The sequence below is a fragment of the Amphiura filiformis genome, chromosome 7 (assembly GCF_039555335.1).
Source record: "Amphiura filiformis chromosome 7, Afil_fr2py, whole genome shotgun sequence".
NCBI classification, from domain to species: Eukaryota; Metazoa; Echinodermata; class Ophiuroidea; order Amphilepidida; family Amphiuridae; genus Amphiura; species Amphiura filiformis.
In genome coordinates, this window is record NC_092634.1 from 27,245,075 (window position 1) to 27,270,145 (window position 25,071).

At 35.4% G+C, this 25,071-nt stretch overlaps 1 protein-coding gene across 1 annotated transcript in view; it reads right to left on the bottom strand.

Annotated features, from left to right (window-relative positions):
- Positions 1-18,616: 18,616 nt before the first annotated feature.
- The window catches only part of LOC140157752 (polyamine-transporting ATPase 13A3-like), a 32,154-nt gene continuing 25,699 nt past the window's right edge, over positions 18,617-25,071 (bottom strand). The window contains exons 22-28 of the mRNA XM_072180998.1: positions 24,905-25,001; positions 24,309-24,381; positions 23,727-23,877; positions 21,265-21,416; positions 20,404-20,492; positions 19,416-19,499; positions 18,617-18,802 (exon numbers count right to left, since the gene is read on the bottom strand). Coding sequence (XP_072037099.1) covers positions 18,617-18,802; positions 19,416-19,499; positions 20,404-20,492; positions 21,265-21,416; positions 23,727-23,877; positions 24,309-24,381; positions 24,905-25,001 — 832 coding nt within the window. The remainder of the gene's footprint in view (positions 18,803-19,415; positions 19,500-20,403; positions 20,493-21,264; positions 21,417-23,726; positions 23,878-24,308; positions 24,382-24,904; positions 25,002-25,071) is intronic.

Below are 25,071 nucleotides of genomic sequence, written 5' to 3' on the forward strand. Positions count from 1 at the left end.
CTATCAGTGAAAACTAACATTTAAATAGGAATCTATTCTTTATGCAAATCACACATTATTGCTTTAAAAACAAGAGCTGACTCGAGCAATGATGACTTCTCGAACATTCAGCGCGTATCACTGCGCATTTTTTTTCAATCGAGACAAACAAATGATAAAGGCTTATATTAACAATGAAAACCAACACCATGTCCAATTTCGTACAAGTGTAGGCTTAGAGGACAAGGTGAAAAAAACAAAAACACCAAGTTCAATGTGTTGCAAATTTAGGCTTAAAGAACAGAAAATAATAACGACAGGAATTATGAGTTTATGAAAAGAAGCGGTGACGTTCAAATTACATGGACAGGTACGAAACATTAACTTCTAAAATTGCACTCAGTAAAACAAATAAAATTTGGGATTACAGGCAAGCTTATCGTGCAAACTAAGTCTAATAAGGGATCTTTCCGTAGTCCAAGGCGTCATTTTAAAGGTGATTTACAACAACTTTACATGCAGACAGTGCGGCCAGCCAAATTTTAAACTTTTTTCCGAAGGAAATATAGGTCTAGAACTTTTGAAAAGAACTTTTATCAATCAATAGGTCTAAAATTTTATTTTTTTTGTAATTAACGATACGTTTTCAACTGAACTTTCATGTCTCGAGTCTCAAAATATTCAAAATTAATTTCTCAACATGTCACCTCAAATTCGCTTTTGGAAATAGTAAAGGCATGAAATCATTGCAAAAACATTCTACAAATTCCGTCATCACTAACCCCAGCTTTACTTTAAAACTTTAAAGAAAAAGACTCATTATGTTTTGAAATGTCAACATTACTCACATCCAGCTTTACATTTATCAACTTACATACAACTCATTCACAAAAGACCCTACATGAAGTTAATTTGGTCTCGCGTACCCAGGTACATCCCTTTATTCACACATTCTGGCGACAAACTAAAAATATGCATGAATACACTTGTCTACAGAACAAACTTTTGAAACAAAACTCACACAGTCCCTCATTTCAAATATTTAGTTTTGGTTTCTCTTTTGTTCAGAAACCAAAATCAAGGGATTAAAAAGTAGAGCTGATCTGCTCTGCAATCATAACACTATTATGCTGGGAGGACACAATATAGGGTATATAACCAGAAGTATACAATAGCCTATTGTGCTAACATAATTATTATCATGATTGATATCGGAAATCTATCCCGCGGACGACAGTTGATGCTCTCTGTCGAAGGTAGGTGGCATATTACACTCACGAGTTCTAGGCCTAGAAATCATATACATGCGCGTATATTGAAGGATGGGGCGGGGTGGGGATTTGTTTGTTTGTATGAAACATAAACGATGCATGGAGATGATTTGATTATGAATTAGTTTATTATCCCAGGAAGCACAACCCATACCTCTTTAAAAGGGGGCTCCTTTCCCTATATAACCACCTCTTCCCTAAATTACCCCTTTCCCCCTCCTCCTCCCCTACATTCGATATCTTCATCTTGAGCTCTCCTCCCCCTTCCAATGCCCTCTCTCATCTGTTTCTCTCTCTCCCGGCCCATATCCCCTTGCCCTCCAACCACCCCCCTCCCCACACACACACACACACCACACAATCTCTTCTCCCCTCTATCTTCTACTTTTTGCAGTAAAAATTGCTTTAGGTTATTAGAGGTCATATAATGGCCTTCCATCGATTCTGGTACAAGGGATTAAGGACATGAATCGATTTTGTTTATAGCACCTGTACAATTACAATAGTGGCCCCTTTTGTAATGTCGAATGCAGATATTTCGATGGTCTATATTTTTTCACAGGTGAATTAGCCTAGGCTTATTCGGTTTTGTAAACCACGTCTTTCAATGTAGATTACCATGCTCGATTTCTCTCCTCGTGAATATTGCACTGCGAAATTTAAACATTTCTTTTGTATACTTAGAGTAGGTAACTTCAAATCAAATAATTTTACGATTCACACCACTTATAAGAAACTGAAACCAAAACCGAAACTGACTGAAACAAATGTTCGGTTTTAAACAAAAGGTAGAAACAATGAGTTCGATATCTTATGATTCAAGTGGTTAGGCAGGACAATAGGAAACCACGTGACCAAAACCAAAACTAAAACTAAACATTTGAAATGAGGCATTGTCAAACAAAATAGACACACCCCAAGATGCAAGATGAACCAATCACAGAGAAGAGAATCAGTAAAGTGAATACCAGAGTAAAACATGTGTTATTAAATTAAATTAAATGGTGAAGGGTCAGAAAGTTTTAGAGGAAGACAGAGGGCAGCAAATCATATCAGTAGAAGCAAAAGCAGAGGGTTCCAAAGATGATGGTTCTTTACAATCTTAGCGTTGAAGTTTCCTGCGACAATAAGGTTCTCTTTCTTGTGGATTTTAAGAATGTTAATAGGAAAACTTTGACCTTTCGTATTGAAGTTATTTATTTTTCCCCAAAAGACCTACAGTTGTAAGGTATTTGTGGGATAAAATGGGCATCTTCAATATAATACGAAAGGTCAAACATTTTTCAAGCGATGGACGGATTTTCCTCCCAGTTACATAAACTTTAAGTACATATCATACGATTTGTAAAATTTACTTCGAGAACTGTTAAATTAAATATCATAAATGAAAAAAAAAATATATCAATTTTTAATAATATGCCATAAAATTTCTATTATATCGCGAATTTCAAACAAATCATTTCCAATCAAATTATTTGATATCAGAAGGACATCAGAAGTATTCAGAGTGCAATTCGATATGTCTGATGTGCTATCATGTCCCACAAAAACACCTTGCAAACGTCGCATGGGATATCATTTAATCTGAATCTTCGATACAGTACAAAATGATTTAATTCTCTATTAATGAGTTTCGTTGAATATATCAGCACGTGTTTGTAAGAAGTCAAAACTTTCATATCAGTTAAATCCCAACATAGGACTTATATTAAAAGCCACTCTTTAATAATCAAGAAATGTTAAAGTTTTATAAGATGATTCTTATCAGCCAGTAGAGATTATTTCCCATTATATTCTTTTTCGTGATTATGCGGATATGGAGATATGTATGATTTTATATATGTTTGCTTGAAAAACAATTTATGAAAGTACGTGTTCGTATTATCTTATTGAACAAGGTAAAAGTAATCAAGATACAGTCTGATGCAGTAATCATGGTGATGCTGACATATGTAACCGTTCACGGCGAATGAGCCGTAAATTCCTCCCCCGGTCAATTTTGTTTTATTTCGTGTTTAAAAAATAAACATCATAAACTTAAATGGTATATCATTTGACTTCAAACGATATCCCGAAGCGGGGTTATGGTTTGTTAAACTTTGCTCCTTCAACAAAATTATAGCTTTGTTCGTTTCTACGTGTGTCTCTTTTTCCACATTGCTGGCAATAAATGTGATGCGATCAAGCAAAATCAGTCGGAACTCGGAAGTATTGATTTTGAGATATAGCTAAACAAAGGAAATATTTCTTTTTGTTTTCTATTGTTTTGGAAACTCTTTAATTGCTCATACCTTTGGAACTGATTGTTCAATTGCAATGGAGTTTTCTGCAAAATGCAACTTTGCAAATGTTTCTTACTATCCTATAAGAAACTGGAAATTTATTATTTCCGAGTTCCGACTGGTTTTGCTTGATCGCATCACAAATATCAAATAGTCATAATTGGCGGTCATTTCAAATCATCCCCAAGTCAACGAGGTATAAGAAAGTTCTCTCATTGTTAATTGTTGGTTATGCATGCCTATACAAAATACAATGCCTGGTAACCCACCACTTGAACAGGATTTAGCAAAAGCAAACAAAGACCAGAGCTATTAAAAGTTCTATAGTCATCTAAGGTAGAAGCTTATTATCCACTTCAACAATAGGATAATTGATTAGTGTATCACTATCAAAATGAGATCGATGTCGGGCCAGCTTAAGTTACCGATGAATACGACCTTCGTACACATGTTACACCGTAACTCAGAATACAATTTAGGGAATTTACGGCTCATTTGTGCTGCCGGGTCACATATCATCATGATCTTCTTCAACATGAGGAATGTATGGTCTTGCTACTAACTCCTAACTACCAAATGTCTCGCTGTTTCTTGCCAACCACAATTTATATGTGGCTATTTTAACGTGCCTCCTGGCAAGTTTGTGCAGTGAGATTAAAATTCCGTGCAGTGAGAATTAAACATCCGTGCTTAAAATATATCTATGCAGTTCGATAAACTCAATAGGTGTGCTTTAAATATAGCAGCTACCGTATGCACTTTCAGGTAACATGTTAACATGTAATCACCCTTTTAGACGTGTTTCTCGAAAACAACCTAAACAAGGTCTTACAGCTTTCGATTGCCAACGTACGTGCTATATGTGTGGAAACGCTCAGCGATCCCAACAAAAAGACACGGGCGTAGATCCCGCGGGGAAGGGGGGGGGCTATCCGTGTTCTTTAAGTTGCATATCCTATCAGCGACTGCTATACCTTGTTTAGGATTTTCACAAGAAGCACCGGCATGTGCAACAAAGAATGTTTCAAAATAGCCCGCCAAAGTCATGCAAGTATCTCCGAGGTCGTGCATTAAATTGGTTTGAATGAGGAATACTACGGGAATCAGCTCCTTTTGTTAGAAGTCATGAGTAACGTGGATAAACTCTATTGTTTCATATGGGGATGGTCATTGCAATCAACCTCCAGTTGACGCCTGTTTGTGGGTTTCTGACAAAATTTACCTCATATTTGGCCAGTTTATCGTAAAAAGTGTCACGTTTTATGCTATTCTCCAGTATTTGTTACACTTTTGCATCAAAGGCCTATTTGAATATTTTAGCTTCAATGTCCAAGTAGCGTGTCTTTATTGTATTGTTTTCAGGTCAAACTTTAGCATTTGTGGAGACCAGGAGTAGAAGAGCTTTTTCCAGTTGATGTCTATTTGTATGGCTGTCTCCCAGCCTAGCCATCTACCTTGTTGTGCCATGCTGTACAAGGATACCCACATCTATTTCTCCATCTGATACGAATCTTCATCAGGAAAGAAACCAAGGCAATGTCGGCTATGTTGTCCTCTACAGAGCTCGGTTCTGTTTCTTCATTACATGAATCTCCTTTCCACTGCTTTTCTTCTTGCCTCGATAGCATGTGAGCATACCCAAATTGGGTATCATATATATATAGTATACTGCATATTTCATATGGTGCTTCACAACTTGCATACACTTAAATGAGTAGTAATACTATTGAGTTGTAGTCCGTTATTCGCCCTTTTCCTGTATAGGATTTGCAAATCTTCGGCCACCTCTTGAGGTAGCGTGTTGTCAATACCTGGAGATCCTTGAAATATTCTTAACATGATGTGGTTTTCATAGATGCACAGTTTTTTCTCTGTTGTTTTCTTTAAGAAGGTCTTCAATTTAGCTTTAATTCTTGATCTCATCTCTTTATCACTAAGATCCTAGAAAAGATCATGAAAATACAATTAATTTACAGTTAATCCTACAGATATATATCTTGTACTGGGATATATCATGGGCTACCTTCTCTCCCCCTCTCCCCTGAAGTTTACAGAATTGAAAAAAAAAATCAAATGAAATATGCATGAATATTAAAATGCTGTCGATGTCAATGTTTGCAAATTTTGCCTACCATAGAAACTGAGAGTAAGCCAGACAATAATGCAAAATATGTTTTTATATTTCTAAGTAAATCATTTTAAATAATTAAATTGCACCAAAACATGAAATTGAAAGCGAAGGCCAATTATCAAAACTTATATAGTGCATAAAATATTTGCCATGGCATACCTTTATTTAAAAGCTAGCGCCTCAAACTTCTATGAAAATAATATATTCAGTTAAAGTGTTTAGCAAAGTAAGGTTGTTTTCATAACGTCTTCAAAGGGATAAGAATCCATTATAATGTCGTTTCACATTTTGGGTATCTTAATAAAATGTATTTTTAAGTATTTTTTTATTCTAGGGTACCGCCGATTTGCACGTGGCTTCCTTATACTGCAGTGGTCAATTTTTGAATAGGTCTTACGGTTTCCAGCTCCTGGAAGCCATAAAACAAATGGGTCAAAGGACATTCAGATACATAATTAAATGTGGTAACACGATGCATATATTAAAATTACAATTCGCACCATGTTTATGATAAAGGTTTGCATCATTTTGCATGTAGTTTAGTATGCGTTTAAAGGCGGTGTGCTCTGTAGCTGACTGTACAATACACAAGCTGGAATCATTCTTATCATTTTGCTACCTCAAGATATTGTCAGAGTGGGTAAATAGAAAAAAAGTCACAGGCAGACACTAAAAGAAGAAACCAAATGGTGAAGTACTCGTACAAAATATTATCAGTTAGGGCTGACTTGATTTCCTTATTGACGAGCAGAATTATCAGTGTTATAGCTTGAAACTCACCCGAGATTCATCAATTATTTATTCTGGTGAAATGAAAGATAGAATTCACACCATAATAGATGACCGATGGATCAGAAATAGACGGATAACATAATATAACTTCACAATAATCTTTAATTCCGCATCATCAAATCAACAAAGTATCACCACATAATATAGATTACGGATCGAGTACGCTTGCGGTCCGTCTCCTTCTATAACTGGCTATCGACTACATAGGATCATAGGCGAGCGTGATTGATGAGAGAAAGACCGCGGAGCGATATATTTAAATTATTGAAATATAGAAATAAAATAGCGCCATAACATCAGTCACCAACATTAGAAGGTTGTGGCTAACTAAAACCATTAATGATCGTCGGAAGGTAATGGTCGTCGCATGATACGATATGAAAGTTTTTCCTAAGACGATTTACCTATGGTCAACTGCTTAAAGTAGTTAAGTTGGAATTATTCGCACATTAACGTTTCCAGACATGGCTATACATAACTAATACAAGTGGTGTGCCATAACTATGGGGTATGGTGCATTACTAAATGAAACGTCTTAAAGTTATCAGCCCCGAGGAAATACAGAGAGATGCGTCTTATTCTCACTAATGTATTATCTTTACTTTTTCTGCTTTAAGCATCGTTCAAGTTGTTTGATGTGGATTTTTTTTTCTTCAGATTTCTTTATAGAGAACGTATGCTACTACTACCCATCGGAAAATATTATTGTGTATGGAGCGACGTTGTACCGCTAGGGTACGTTGCTAAAAGCCGGCTGTTATTACACTAGCATTATGCAATACATAAGGAACAATATGCTGGCAACAACAAAATTGTTCTCAATTTTCAAGGGCTTTATAAAGTGCACTGAGTGGAAATGTCATTTAAGGACAAGACGCTACTGTGGTATGTTCCTGATTTGTCAAAGAAGTACTTTGTAGATATCTGGTTAAAAGTTTACTTTAATAATAATTACTTTAGTCAAGCAAAAGACAAATAGATAACATTACTAAGTTGAATTTAAACTCTCTCATTAATTGTGATATATCTATAGACTTTATAACCTTCCTTTACATGTAAACCTTTTAAATATATATTACCGTGTAACACATTTGATCCTACTTAAATACTGCCTAAGGTCAAGATGTAAGAATTCAACAGGATATCATTAATATTCCTAATTCTACTTATCACCGAACTTAGTCTCTCTTCACCATTTAAAATTGATGAAAAGTTTGCAAATCCTTCATGAAAGATGAAAACTTAACCGTATTGTATCTCGCCTGAGGGGGAATATTGTATTTCTAATTCAGTCTGAATGCGTACTTTAATTTCGTACTTTAAAGTGCATGATGTCAAAGTTACTCTTTTCGGGCTCAAAAGAAGAACATTATTATAGTCTAAATTAGCTAAAGTTCATGACTCTAAACATATTTACACTCATTACGTCCATCAAACCGCATGTTAACTGAAACAAATTTATAAGTATCAATTAACCTGTATATCAAAATTATTCTGATTTGGTGAAAATGTAAATGCTGTTTGAGTCAGCTGCTTTAAAAAATTTCAACATCCCCCGAGTAAAACTCTTGACAACATGTTTTACTAAAAGGGTTTCATTTCCAGTTATATAAATGTTTGGCAGACGACGAACAATAATGTAAAGTATGAGTAAATGGAGCAAATTTATCCTGGGAATTTCAAACACAAGGCACAGTGTCATATTTTATTACGTGGATATATCTCCCAAACCATTAGCGACAGTCAAAAGCTGTTAGATTGAGAATATTTTAACTCAAGTTGACGCAACCTTTGTTAGCAAGCAGCACTTGTGGTCTGATTCATTTTTGGTAATTCAGCGGTTCACACAACGGTATCAAGGCCTTATAACAGTTATAATTTTCCGGAGAGTAACTTATACTTCTCAAGAATAATTAGACTCACACTCAATATGTCAACATTAATCTGATTGTCGTTACTGGAATCACTTCCCAAACATTTTGTATTATATACACGGTTGTTTGTAAACTGTAGTCATTTTTAAGAAAAGGCGCATAATGGTGGCGCTATTTATCTTAAATCGTTTTTGCATCTTTATAAGGGGTAGACACTTGTACAAATGGCAAGGACATTTTATAAAACCTTTTTATCATAAAACGTAAGGAACAACACTATTATTTGGCTAATTTAAATTTATAATGTACGTTAAAAGCGCCCTCAAGTTGCAAATAATTGTGCAGTTTATAGAATAAAAATCACCACAAAAAGCAGAAAACGATGAATAATTTGATATAGAAATGACAATCTATGTTTAAAAAAAATAGCTATAAAATATATGTGTATATTAGTGTGATAACTGTTGGTATTGTTCAGGTCTAGAATATATAATGTTTTGTTAGAAAAAATAATAAATGATTACATTAAACAACCGTGATAAAAACGCTGTTGTCCTGATACAGTCAGCCAGTGACAACCCGAAAAATACCCACATGTACCCCCATCACGAAATGTAATCACTAGTAGGAGAAAGAAATGAATTGCAGGCTGGAGTCAAAAACAAAGATTACTAAGGACAGCACCTGCTGAAGTCATAAAGTGCTGGGAACAACCTTTGAGGAAAAGTCGGAAAACACGATTCGCCAAAACTTCGGGCATTATCCACTCCGTCCTAGCTGATGCTGAAGCTTCAAGTTGACCTGTCTGCAAAGAGAGGATGCTCTCAAAATTTGAACACGACTAAGTCTGTGGCTTAATTAATATAAATAAGTAATGTAGATTTAGGTCTGGGTAATTGAAAAACATCGATCCCATTCGACGTGTTGTATGTCAACATTTTAGCTTTGACCATGTACTTTTTTACATCTTTTTTATGCAGTCAGTCTTCAAGTTATTTTTTTTACATTGGGGTGCACTTTTGCAGCCCATTATGAAAGTTGTGGTGCAATTCCATCAGACGCAGAGCAATTTGAAGTGCAGTCTCAGACAATTAACACATTAAAATGAAAATGTACACTTCAGCCTACCAGTTGTTTTAGACAGAGAAAAATGCATTTAAATGGCTGCCATTTTAAACCGAAACGTATAGGATTATGCATTTGTCATGTTCACTCATAATGCTACTTGGGAAATAAAGTGTTAATCGTGCCCAAACGTATTCAAGGAAAGATAATATCTCTGAGCCAAGGTGTCTCGCCACCTGAACTAACAGTCACAGCGATCATTGAACTATCTATACCACACTGATGGTAAACAGTAAGCTTAAATGACACACCTGGCTGAGGATTTACAAGATCAACAGCTTATTTTCCTCAATTAACCGCCTGAGAGAGATTAAAGGAGTATTGAAAACAACATCATGGAAATATAATTTTACTTTAAGCATACATTTAATCATTTTGTATGAATGCCATATCACTTGACATTTTCTTTCTTTTTTGACAATTATAAACTTCAAAGTTTGCCTCAACATCTTTAAATGCCTGGAAGGATCAGATCCGCACCTCAATACCTCGTTGATTTAGTTTCGCTAAAGCAACCCCATTCCGGACTGGTCAAAAGATCATTAATGGATAAAACTCAAATCACTTTTCAAGTTGGCAGAATTAAAATTGGCAAGAGAGCATTCCAAGCTGCTACACCGGCACTGTGTAACTACCTCGTACGTAAAATCAGGGAGGCACGTTCAATCACACGTTTCAAAAAACTCTTAAAATCTTGAAAAGTTTGTGCTTTGTTTATTATTCTGTATAATCTTGTCATTAACTGCTATGCGCCTTGATCTTTATGCAAATTATATATAAATTATGTATATGGTCATTTTCACGGTAAAGGGTGTAACTTTGGATTTTTAACATTTTGATCCGTAGTGTTCTAATAAAGCCACAGAATTCCATGATTTTTGGCCACATAAGTCATCTAGTTAGCAGCTACCTTGGGTAGCATAATCATCTTTGGGAGTTACTGCGTTCAGTTTTAGCAGGCTTAAATGTACTTAATATTACCATTTTGAAAAACTATAAAAAACAGTAACATTTTTGTAAAACCCTGTGTTTTCTTCAGTTAGTTCATGGATAATTTTTCTTATCCTGAAAGTACAGTCATATGTTCAGTAAACACTGCCACATTAGATTTAATTTTGAACAGCCCTGTATTTTTGAGAACCGGACTTCGATATTTGTCGTTTCGAGGCTTCATTTTCCGTTAACAATTGTTAACAAACTTTGTGGGTATAGCTTTGGTTCATAATTCTTGGTTATTTCTTCACTTCTTCTTGATTCATAACAGTTGATATCTTAACTTGAAATGGGTAACAAAAATTGTCGATTTGCAAGCTTTTAATTTTTTTAATAAAATCTTGACTTAAAAGAGCCGATTTTCCGTTAACTTTTTGAAGCCTCCGAAACAAACTATTCAGCAAGCTTGGGCAAATATAAATAAAAGAGCTCATCCAATCTATTTATTAAAATGTAGCAAAGTAGATCCTCAAGTCACTTGTTTTTAAATCGTGGAGATATATATCACTGTTTGAAAATGGGACCCAATACAAACTTTCCGTTAACAATTGAAGCCTCCGAAACAAATAAAGCCTCCGAAACAACAATAAGATTAATTATCATCTATGCATATCTAAATTGGTGTGTTTCATACTGATATCTGCATTGTAATTGTTACTTGATATGTGCAGAATGTCATAAATTAAAAAAATTGTTGATATTATGGTTAATGTTTGAAAAATATACTGATACCCAAAAAAGCCTGTTTCGGAGGCTTCACATGCAAAAAACACCATACTTATCAAATGGGTGAAAAAATTAACATGTGATAAATCTACAATATCTGCCGCTTAGATGATCCCAACAGTGTTGTTTTCAAAAAAACTACTTCTGCAATGTTGAACCATTGTTAACATGAAGCCTCCGAAACAAAAAATGACTTGCTGTGATAATTAAATTTTTGTCACAACTGAAATTCAATACTTAGAAGCAAAGCATGAAAATTGGTAATTGTGATATTTTTTACCTATTTTTTCATGTCAACTTGTAGTATTTAGCCAAATATTTTACTTTTATGATCACCTGTGTTGTTAACTGAAGCCTCCGAAACACAAATCGCTTGAATTGCCAATTCTAAAAAATAACTCCAATTTCTGTAAAACTTGGCTGGGAGGTTCCTTTCATCAAGTAGTATTTGTACATGAAGTTAGACATTCAAAATATTTTAGGAACCCAATTAAAACTTAAAAAATATGTTTACGGTTGGGAAATTTCCATTGTAAATGACACTTGATGTTAAAAATTTTCAAAACTGCAATTACAAACATAGCAAAACATGGTATAAAATGTAACTTATATCTATTGACTTACTTTGGAATGGGATTTTACATGTATTCCAGCTTTCATGTCATAATTTTCTGAGCTTATGTAAAATACATTTTTTCTTAGATTTTAACCAAAATGTTATGGAAATGTCAATTTTTTTATTAGAAATCAAAAGGTTTAAGCCTTGAAACATTATTTTAATGGAATTTAAGTTGCTTCTATGCATGATTTCAGTAAACAGAAACATATTTAAGTGGTTTGAAATTTTGACCCTAAAAATCAAAAGTTACACCCTTTACTGTGAAAATGACCATATATGTAAGTATTTTAAGTCAAAAATTGCACCAAGTAAATGTTATTATACATCTTCTTTTTAATATTTTTATTACATTGATATCATGATATAAATTTTAATAAAGAAACTCATGACATTGAACACGCCGCTACTAAATGTGATCAACAGAGTTTTAACAGCGGGGTACATTTTACACATCTTGACAGACATCAGGTTATTAATTATAATTAGAAAATAAAGGTATTGATTTTAGCCGCTGTCGTGCATTTATCGTCTTATTTTTAAGTAGAATTTATTATTTTATTTATTCTATTCATATCTATCCAGGGTAGCCCAATTCAGCCAATAGCTGGTCTAACATGGGGCCCTGTAATACATTTACATTACATTAAAAAGTAAGAATTATCAACATGCAATTTATATAAAATATACAACTATTAAATACAAAAGGACACTATTTTCAAAGTTAAATAAAAACACAACGAGGTAAAGCTGTTTTGCGTCTTTTACGTTGTTTTAGAAGCTTCAAAGCAAAACAGTTATTCTCATTCTTAATTTTAAGCGAATTAATCCTACATTTTATAGGGAATTAAAAAGCGATTAGAATTCGATCTGTGCAAATAGCGAGTTTGTGAATCGTCGGAAAGTTTCCACAAAAAAAAAAAAAAAAAAAAAAAAGAAGATGGGGGAGGAGGAGGAATTAGCAAAATAGAAGAACTTGAATGCAAATTAGCGGCGAGCTCCTAAGATTAGAATGTATATTTGGGCACCTTCTTCTTAATCAATAAAAACTAAATAAATAAATCAATAATCGAACTAAATAAATTGTAAAGGTTACATGGGGGTTTAATTACCTTGTACCTTGCACCTGCTGATGTAATGTTTATGTAAAGTCGAATATCAGATTAATGATTACCTCAATACAAATAATTAGGTCGGGTAAAATCAGCCCTTCTTGTTACATGTATCTTTACCTTGAACACAGCAAATGAAAATTAGCAACTTGATGGGGGTGGCTGTCCGGGATGAGGACCAGATTTGTGATAAACCTTTTCTATCTTGGGGTTCCGGAGTGGAAAGGAGTTGAAAAAAAAACTTCTGTAGTTCTGCATGACCTGTAAGGTCTGGGTGCATAATCTCGCCGATAAAGTCTGCGGCGTGCCCGCAACCCAAGACGCAGACCCAAGCCGATGCGCCTATGCTGAGAAATAAAATACTGTTGCGATATGCACTAACAAAATGTGTGTCTGCTCGATGAAAAGCCATGTTCAGTCACCCGTTCATCGGCTTGATCGGCCCAACTCCTACATTTCTCGCAACCGGCTTATAACACTTGACAACAATACCCTTACAAATTAGTGTCCTTGAGTGCGTTGATTCTTTGCCGGATTATATCGACTGATCCGCAAATTGCTCACGGTGAGTAAACTCAAGTACGTACTACAATAAACATTAATATAAAGGTTTTGAGTAATGAATGGCAAACCGCAGAGCAAGAAGATGGCAAGATGTTGCGAACTCGATGCCCATAACTGCTCGCGAATTCGCAACCAGGTATATGGCTACACTATATTAATAGCTATTAATTCATCGGCGTGCTGCGGCTTGAAACTGCAAGACGCAGTAGAGCCATCGAAATGCTGCGAGACGACGCAGAGGTAATCGGCGAGATTAAGCACCGGGTCCTAAGGGGATGCTCGAATGGTTATTCTCGCCTTGTAATTACGATTACTGCATGTGGGTGCCCGGGGTCCCCTCTGCGTCGAGAGCATTTTGCCAAAATGTATCAAATTTCCCCCATGTTAACAGTGTCTAATAAAGTGTTCTGCAGCTAGCATGACCGGGGGAGGAGAAGTTCCTCAGAGTCGGCCTTCACTATGCCCCAATTTGGCAGGGTGATGAAACTTGTGAAAACTCCATGACTAAGGGGGCAAATGTCCCAATGCCCCATTCACACCGACCCTAGGGGGAGATGCAACCAAGCGAAATCCTTATTTACTATAAGTCACATTGGTAAATAAGGAAGCATCGGATTAAAAAAATATATAATCATCGTTTGCTTGACTATCAATTACGATTGAAGAAGATATGATAAGCAAACAAGGTTACAATTTTATTGTCTAGTTGTCACTATACCAGGATGTTCACGATTTAACATAACGACATTCATTCTTCTAGGTCCAAAGGTTGCTATAAAGATAACCGTCTTTATTATCACGATGTCATGGCGAACAGATGATGAGCTCCACTGTCTTTTTGGATTTAAATATCACTGAATATCGTTTATGTTCACTGTGTAAGTTTTTCATTTATTTTGTTTCGTAAAATCATATGTCGTGGTAGTTTACATGTTTTATAGATGCATAAAATTATGTTGACTCGACTAGTATGCAGGTATGTCGTGTTTCTTCTTCTACCACTTCTAATTCCTCGTGTTCTAAACAAAGGAAAACAATTCGTTGTATTTTGATGGAATGATTACTTATCTAATATTAATAATAGCCATTGTAGCATGCTTATAATTTTTTCAATAACTATCACTTGATTATGAAATTTCTTTGTAGCTTTTAATTTAAAGTTGTTATTTGGTTTTTTCAGATTCATCTAAACAAAATGGCGCAAATAAGCAGCCTGCCAGTGATCTCATTTTTGATATCTCTTCTCGTCGCCTTCATAACTCCGTCATATTGCATACGGATCTATAACATTACCAGCAATGCAACACAAAGTTTCACAGAAGTGTTCCTAACATGGGAAATAGACTACGAAGGAGTATCATACGGAGATGTTGAAACCATTATTTGCACAGACACAAACCAATTTTTTGAGATATATAATTGTGAACGTCCAACAGCAAATGTTACAAGTTTTAACATCCAAGATTTAAAATCAGGTAGAAACTATAGAAGCTGCCTATTTCCTCTGACGGCATACGCAAAAGAAATTTTGGATGGCCAAGGATGTACGCCCAAATGTACGGACATTGTTAACGATATATATAACGATGATACAACTTTAATCCCGGATCATTACGGCGCATGCGCACGATATATAACAAAGTATGATAAATGGGACGTAAGAAGTCAAACGGCAGTGGTGGTATCAGCATTTTTGATTATCTGTCTTTTAATCTCTCAAGGTATCGCTTTTATTTGTCCCCGACAAAGACATTGTAAGGGTAAGGTAAACGATAATGAAAAAGATGTATTTACTGCAATAAAAGATGACGATAAAAATTATGGGAAACATAGAAATGACGTCATCGGTGACGATGATCAAACAGAGCCAATAATCCGTGGCCTTCAATATGAGGAAGCGAGTACTTCGATGGGAAATGTCCAGTATCATAACCAAGGATACGATGATGACTTATTCTATACCTGAAAAGAGATTTTAATTTGAGAGATTAAAATCGTTTCTTTTTCATTCGACCGGGACTCGAACACGTTTCCGAATAAAATGACTGCGTAGAATCAAACACAAGTTTTCTTCAGTCATTGAACGCGGTAGTGAACAATGTATTAACTTGAAATTTATTAGAAAAAACATAAAAATGTATTCAGTCTTCTGATTTGATTCAAGTTAGATATCGAAACTAATGTCCAGACAAATAATGAAATGACAGAGCAGTTTCCACTTAATTAATATAATTATACGAACAAACAGAAAAAAGTTCACAATAATGCATTTGGAGGCATTGTAACACAACCCATACCATACAGCTCGTTTATTTTTAAGGAGCAATTCACGGGAAGTGGTTTTACCTTTCATTGTAACTAAATGTAACTTCATTAATCAGACCCCACCTCCGGGGATTCCACTCGGGACATCTTTCACTTGAGTCGAACACCCCAATTGACACTACGCCAAGTTGTATCTGCAGCATTTTAAAATCAGGAAGAAACTATAGAAACTGTGTATTTAAGCGAAAGAAATTTTACATGGCCAAAGATGTACACCCATTTGTGCAGACATTATTATCGATATATGCAACAAAGATTATCAACTTTGGGTATTGCGCTCGGGATATCTTGCACCAGAGGTGAACACCCCAATAAGCCTAATCGACATTGTAACTTCCGGTTTTTGAGAGCAGTATTGGGACACTTTGACCGCTGACATATCGGGAAAATTGCTCTTCTTATTATTATTCATTCGTTATTGTAAAAATGTTATCATTAACAATATTAAAAAAACATTATATAATATTCATTAAAAAAAACCTGTTCTAGTAAAACAAATTAAATACTATTTTGTACGCACAAAAACCAATTTTTCCGATAGGTCAGAGGGTAAAGTGTCATAAAACTTCAAAACCTGTCCCATAATGGCTTGTAAATTGCATGCCGATTTTGCTTATAGCCACTGCGCCACCTTTCCCCGGATTATGAACTTTATAAAATAAATGTATCTGCATAAGAATGAAACAAACAGACTTTTGGTTTGCTTGAATTATTTATCAAAAAAAAAGACTGATACATAGAAGTATTTACAGACAAACGTAACAGTTTTTATTAAAATTTATACAATATATTTGGTTGTACCAATTTGAAACTATAATATTCTAATGGCTATGTTACGATATGCTGTATATTATCATTTTCTTGTAATTAATGTTCACTATTTCTCTGGCATCTTCAGTATTGTTTTATGAATATACAACTATCAGTTGGTTCCAACAAAAAGGAGCTTTTTTTTTTTTTTGCTTTTTTTTTCTTGCTTTTTTTTATCACTTGGTTTTGTCAAATCCATTTAGAAATAGAAATAGTTATCTAAAGATAATTATTCCATTGTGCTTCGAGGACATTGCATTGCTTTAGAAAACATGTCTGTACAAAATTTACAATATCATATTCAGTATTTATATTCATTTGAGAGGTGTGCATTAGGTTGGGTTCGTTTAATTATTTACTGACAAAAACCTAATTAAGACTGATGCATGTATGCATGTGAGATAACAAAACTAGAAAAAACCGTAAACACAGCTATTGCCAAGTGCCACAGCTCTGTTTGGCAAGTTTCAAAACAATTTACAAATACCACAAGGCACAATGGGCACAGGCCCAGGGGCAACAATCTAGGTAGCCACATTTTTAACAGAAAAAATAATAGTAATACAAATCAGTGATTAAAAAAAAAGAAAGAGGAAGTTGCATGGAATATCATGAACTTTAGCATTAAAATAGCAAATTTTCGCCCACTTTTCTCGTTAAAGTATTTCTGGAGACGGGTGAAGGGGACGATTTGGATAAAACTCAGGGGCAGGCAAAATGTTATTCCTGCTCTGGCCGTGGCATTTCAGGGGGATGTCATTTGCTTTGGAAGGGGGGTCATAAAAATACTGGAATTATAGAATATTCATACCAAAAATGGGGGGGGGGGTAATCTTTTTACACCAAGATAGTGGATTATAAAATTCATTTATTAAGGGCTTGTGACTATCAAAATTGTCATTCACTATGCAATCACAATGCGTGCACAATCTTTAGTTACAGTCAATTTTTGGTGCGCTGCGCGACCAATCTTTACACTAACAATCCAAATTGTTTCGCTACGTGCGCCTTAATAACGAAATACATCTCTTGACCTTTCGGAATAATTTGCTTCAGGTACTCTGTGCGCGCGAAAGCGGTAGTCATAAAGATGTTCAACCCGAGTTAGAGGGTTACCGACAAATTGATGACCCCAATCTTCCAAAGAAAATGGCAGCAACTTAAGATATGCATTCCTTAACCATTGATACTGTTGTACGAACTTTATAATATTTCCATAGCTATATCACGATATGTACGTATCATTTGTCTTTAAATACTGTGTTATTTCATGTCCAACAGTTCTTCAGTAGAAGAAATATCTTTGTCTCTGGGTTTCGTTATAACTGTTTATTTTTAAGTAACTGATTTTTAGAAATAATTGTCAAAAGGTAAATATATCATTGTGCATAGAGGACATTGCATTGCTTCAGAAAAAAATAGCAACACATGTTTGTACAATAATTTCAGTATGCTTTTGTTCATTAGGTTTCACTACCTGAAGAGAATTGATCACAGAATTGAATTTCCTCCTGAGGTTGGTATCTGTCAATACGTTGACCAATCACTAGGCTGTCATTATAGCTAGAGTCAGTATATGATACAAATGGGTCAATGGGTTACATAAAACTGAACTTGTGTGGTATTTAGTTCCCAGGAAGTGAGTTTTGTCTGTGGTTAAATGTTGATCCCTCACTACAAGAGTCGATTTGATTGAAAAACGGGGTGAGACATGATCAATTGTGTTCAGGCAGTGAAACGTAATGTTAAACAAAATTAACATCAGGAGGCTACGTTTATGATAAATTTTTTCAAACACTTCAGCACTTTTCACCTTTGTTCACGCAAACAAACACACCCCTACCGGGTTTGTGATAATAACAACAATAATAGGCGAAATGAATGCGCTATTGATGACGCCACAAACTATTTTCCCGCTATTGGTTGTGTAGATACTGGACTTGGACTTGTAGCTCACACGGGCTGAAATACCATGACCACACACTTTACTGTTTTTTACACATTGATGTATTGCTTTTATTCCTGGATTAACTCTGCCGCCATGTCCGTCGTCGTAATAGATACACCATTACCCTCATTTACTGCCGACGATTCCGACCGTATGGGCTGCATTTCTATTTGGCGGAACCGTGTCACATTTGCCTTACGACATGGCCGACACGTGATCAAGTCAATAAAACGCTTGTTTCTCACGAAAACATACTGCAAAATAAATTTTAAAAATAGTAAGTTATGTTGCATTTTATACGGGCTTTTTGTGGGTCATAAATATATCCATTGATACTGCTGTTTTTTTTCTCCAACCATGATAATTCCAACACGTGTGTTACTGATAAAATACTAGGGTTTTCAATTGTTTTCTTCTTGCATGATTGCTTTTATTTTTATGCTGGGATAGGCAGATTTCCCTGGACAATCAATAAAACTAAAACTATAGGTGTCAGGAACTTGTCGTATTAATAATATCGATTTCCCACCTTTAATACTCAATACGCGAAACTGACTATAATAGTGATTGTAACATGATTCGAGAACCCTCAGTATTCTGTATTTACTTGAACTTGGTGCCCGACCTCTCTAATTGGTGTTATTAAGTGTACTATGAAATAAATAAATACAGGTGTCGGTTTCCTGAAAACCTGAATCAGCGTTTAGTTTTCACTTCAACATGGCTGATAATCCAAACCAAAAGAACCTTATATTATTTCTTTAAAACATTCAATTTAATGCTATCAAAGATTCAGTAGCATAGTCGATCTACACTTTGCTCACCACAAAGGGTATATTGTATAGTAAGATGGGTAAGTATACATACCTCGATTAGCAACGCTAAGCCAGTGTTGAGTAGAACTAATCCAAATAAGACGAATTTAAAACGATTATCTGGCAACAAAATCATCTGGTGAGGAAACAAACAATACATTAATGTTGCATTGTGTAGGATTGCACCAGATGTGCTATTGAATAATAAATGGTTTCACGAGTTGCTTGAGATATTTTAATAGACTTTTACCTCCAGAAGCAGAAATTGGATTGTGGGTTTCTGAATACTACATTGCATCCCAGTGCTCATTAACATTATGACGTTAGTCCTGTTTCGCTTCAGTTTTATTGTTGCTGGCGTATAGTACGAAAACATTACAATTGCTTATATATATATTTAACATTGAATTAGTGCTGGTATTCAATGTACAATGGTTTGTTTTCCAGTCTAACGTCTATTCATCATAAAAATTGGGATTTTTTCCTTTTACTTTGAACGAAGCCAAATGTATCATTTCAATAAATAATGCAAAATATATTGTCTTATTAATTCGTAAATATACTAAAATAGTCCACGAAGCATGCAGCTATTTCTGAAAATATGACATTATACTCATTCAACAATATTGTAAAATTCCTTCCACTATGATACCTGCTACCTACCAACTGTCGAAATTTTGCCTCGGAAATTGCCTCGGGCGAAGATAATTTCTGGAAAGCTGGACTGTACACGATCATCTAATGACAGCAACCGATTCCCGAACTGGGTAATATGCATGTATATCATGGGCTCTCCTACTTGAAATTCGTAGAATACCGTACATGACCTTAATCTGCAACACAGGGGTGTATAGATTTCAAATGGAGTCACCCATTCGGGTAACCCAATTTGAAATTCACATGTGTAGAAGATAACGGTCATGCCTATAAGGATACATGGATTTCAATTGGAATAGTATTTTGAAACTAAATCTGTAAAAAAAGGAGTCCTTAAAATTAAGCGACCTCTATGTAGTGTAATAGTGCCTGCAATTACTTACGTCCATTGGCCCGAGCAGCTGGTCAGGAATGAAGAACAACATGAATAGTGTATAGACTGTTATTATCAGCATAGCAACTACATAAAGAACTGCAAAGATATAAAGAAATATAGACAATATATGTTCATAGTGCTAATGACACAACTAAATTGGTGCAAGGAGGCTCTGCATGTATAACAGACACAAGGATAATGGAAGGTGCAAGTTGTGTCAGCAATAATTATACATGGGTTTTTGCTTATTCAAATCCCTGCCTCTTCAAATTCAACACTTCTTGAAATGAACACCATTAAATAGTGTTATGACTTTTTACAATATTAATCTACAAATTCGCCCGACATAATGTTGTAGTTTCATGAGGCAGTCTTGTTTTAATCAATGCAAACCTCTTAAATCATTTTAAAGAGTTTTATTAGCGGCCGGATACTGTATGATGACAAAATCCACTCTTGTATTTATAGATTGTGTTTGCATCTGTTACGGATATACAGTGCGGAATCGTCTTCAATCATGCTTAAATCGTGCTTAGGCAGGTATTTAACGACAGGTGGAAATGTTGCGATTGTATAAGGTATTCAAGGTCATCGACAAATTTTACTTTGAACGGTTCGATTGAGCGACTGCACATTTTGATTTTGCAAACTTCATAGCAATAGAAAACGTTATTTTAAACATTATACAGTAATAAAAAAATTGCCGTTTTTAGCCAAGCAAACCGTTCTTACAATGGTGATATTCCAGGTATTCAATTACTGTTTTATGTTCCAAAGTCTCATTAGGTGTAATACAGTCTACTGAACATTGTAAATAACTAACCCCATCTTAATTGATTGCCCTTTTTATTTCCCCTTTGATACCTACTATTTGTGTAAATAGGTTTCCGATACGGAGGCCCTGGTGTGTAGATAAGGGCAACAATAATATACTGAAACGTAGAAAGTAGAAACACTGAGGTGGACTCATACAACACCAGATTCTTTTCGTCTGGATCTTCAACTGGATTAGGATCATACCTGCAATTTGAATGGAAGAAATACAGGGTGTATCAAAATAAAGTACACAGTTTGAAAAATGCGACTAGAATAAAACGTTTGAGATATTTTGTCAAAATGCTTTAGTTGATATAGCTGAATCAACACCTTGTCCTCCCAAAACTGTAAACCCACTGGCACGTGACCATTAAAAAGGACTCCGTGGCTATTTTTGAAAGACCAAAGCAACATGAAAATCACATTTTAGCCACTTTCTTTACAGTAATTGACAGTCTTAATCTTCCATGTGACCCTCAGGGCATGGCCATCATTCCTCTGTATGTAGATATCAGCTCTCTTCAACGTGACATTCACATCACGTCTTATGAGAGATCCGTCCTGCCTGGGTATATCAACTTGGGCAATTATGTGTCTCTGCAGTTCATCCAGGTCTACAGGAGGAGTTGTGAAAACCTCTGTTTACAGAATGATAGCCCCACAAGAAGAAATCCAGAGGTATAGGATCAGGAAATCTTAGGGGCTATCCCACTTGGTGCTTCAAATTAATCACACGATTGCCAAACAAATTCGCATGGCGTTCTGTCAATTACCGTAAAGAAAGTGGTGAAACTGTGATTTTCGTGTTATTTAAATTGACCTTGCACAGGTTGATTCAGCACTTAACTAAAGCGTTTTGACCAAAACCTACCTTTTTAATCTATAGTGACATTTTTCAAAATGTCTACTTTATTTTTGAGACACCATGTATTATTAACAATGGCCATTTCTTCAAGCAGGGCAAGATATCCCTGTAGCCACTTTTATGTCAAATGACAGGCGGTGGTGGAAGCGATATCGTCATTTTTGAAGTCGCCATTGGATTAACACATAATCATGAAATCTTCACAAACAATTCTAAATTTGTTATGTGGTGTCAAAGCAAAATTATCTTATTCTAAAACCGTTGGGGTACGACAATGTACCACACTGTAAGTATGTTGTTTTTCAATTTATAACTGCTAACCGTGAATTTTGAATGGTGCTGTCAGCCTTGTATTTTCGCCAGCCGCGAACGTCACGTGTTGCGTGTCCTATGCCGCCTGTCAAATGACTTTTTCTGGTTCAGGCTAGAACTTCCACCCTGTTCTTTGAAATGGCCATCATAGCAGTATCGTACGGACAATTTGCATGATCAAAAGAGAGTTACACTCTGCCTAAAAGTAGTAGTACCGGTTACATTAATACTACATCCCATAACCTTTACAAAGACACATAGTCATTCACATAGTCAGTACAAAGTTTATTAAGAGATATTGCCGCCTTTATGATGTTGCTCGTCAAGTTAAACGTGTCATAAATGTCATAAATGTCATGGAAACAGTCACACGAATGGGCCGTACTAATCGCCTGAGACACCATGTGTTTACATAGAACTTTATACATTTAGATCATTTTGGAGCAACTGGGTCAATGTCGACCTGGATTGCAAACATTGTGCTCACAAGAGACACGCTGCATAATATGAAACACGTTTACCGAAGAAGAGTAATATATCACCTATCTATCTAGTTGTCCCAAAAGAAGCTGTCATAATATTGACTTTACTAATGAAATAGCATAGGCTACCTAGACCAGTGGTATATTATTGGGCCATGTCTGTGACCTGTTCCCACAAAAGAGTGACAAGTAAGCTTTACTAGTCCTGACTGAGGATATTCTGTGCGCGGTGGAGGCGGATGCATAATAATTATTATTAGAATTAACAGCGGGTAACAGTTATATATTTTCAGATTTTAATGAAACCGGTCTTAAATTGACCACCTCAAAATAAACCTCGATACAGATGGACGCGTATGCGGATGGTTATTTGATATATGTCATCCGTCACTGTGCAGTTATCAATGAGTTATTATTATAAACTATGTAGGGTACTCTACGTATTAGTGTAAAGTAATTCCTGCGAAAAAAAACCAACAACAACAAATTTGTTTAACTACACAACGTACATGTAGGGAGTAAGTTTGGTTATTTGATTACTTTGGTTATTATGAAATTAAAATACCAAACCAATTAATAAACACTACCGATTCGTACAGGACGTATTATAATGGTCTTTATCTCAATAGGTTAACCGACATTATTTAAGACTTTTTTTTTTTTGAGTTTGTGGGAATGGGACACGTATGTACTTCCCACATTAGAGATCGTGTTGAAAAATAAAAAATAAAAATCTCTTATATATTAGACGTCCGAGAAATCAAATGCCTCAGGTTTACCAGCTTGATCAGTAATTATGAACGAATCTGTGCTTTGTTACATGTATGTAATTGTTTATCGTTATAATTCACATACCAGGACTGCTGTTTCACAGCCAAAAACGCTCCCAATTGAAAAAGCGTTTGTAGACTAACTTGTGCCAGAATGGAAAATATAACAGTTGGATTCATTAACTTCTTGGCTGGTTTATTTGGCGATATCTGATCGTAGGCTTCAGTACGCCCCACTGTGGGATGAAAGAAATGATATAAATTATGAGATATGTCTGTACAGAACACAATGTACGCGAGTGATCAAGCGGTTACGCAGTAGCTAGGATTTTAGTGTGAGGGACAAGGCCAAATTGTCGTCCTCATTTGTCAAAGTCCCTGAGTTGTGGTTAAATGGTTCATAGAATGATGGGGCCGTAGTGGTCAGCGACAACCTGTAAAGTGTGCTGAGGCTTGTGGATCTAGACGTTGTGCCTGTGCGTAGTGCACTAAAATCACGGTGCTTCTTTTTTCTTTGTTAGGACTCGGGTTAATGTGCTCTTTTGATTATTTTGCGTCTTTTTTGAACTATTTCAGAACATTTACCAAATTCAGATTAAGATTACGATTGACAGAGACTTTTTAGGATATCAATCAAAATGGCAGATAATTTAACACCTATACTTACTCAGTAGTACAACAGTAGTGCAAACAACAATATCAATATACAAAAACATGAGATCACTCAAATTGGACTGCACCTGTAAAACGCACAAATACATGCAACTGTTTGTAATAGTTTGAAAGAAAGCGAAATCATGCACAAAAACCTACACAGAGTCTTCGGGTCTGCAATTAGAATAATTATGACAATCCACACCAGACTCAAAGACTCATTAAACCACCCAATTTACCCGCATTTTTAATCTAATAGTGTGACGGGGTGTATGGTGGGGATGGCTTGTATGTAATGTGAATGTGTGAATGGCGCGTTGGGGTAATGATGGATGATTAGTAGGGTGTAGGGCGTTTGGGGAGTTGGATCTTCTTTTTTGCTTTTTATGCTTGTGTTAAAGAAAAAAACATTAACATTGTTGGGTTTTTTTCTTGGCAACAAATGGAGCAAGAAAAACAAAATAAAATCAATCGATTTTTCTGTTTATCTCTGTGTTTGTTTTGTATGCCGTAGTATTAGAATGAAGAACCGATCATAGTATGTCTGTCATATACACAGACCATAGGGGTGGTAAAACGGTTTAGAAGTCCGTGTTTTGTTATACTTACAGAGTATAGAATCATTACACTGACGAATTGTATCATGCTGTAAAGAGCCATGAATTTAAACATTCCAAACGATGTAGTCAACGCTGCTCGTCCTTCCCTTTTTGAGGGGGTGGTAAAAATATAAAACAAAAAATATTATTACTGCTTTATGGAATAACATCACCATT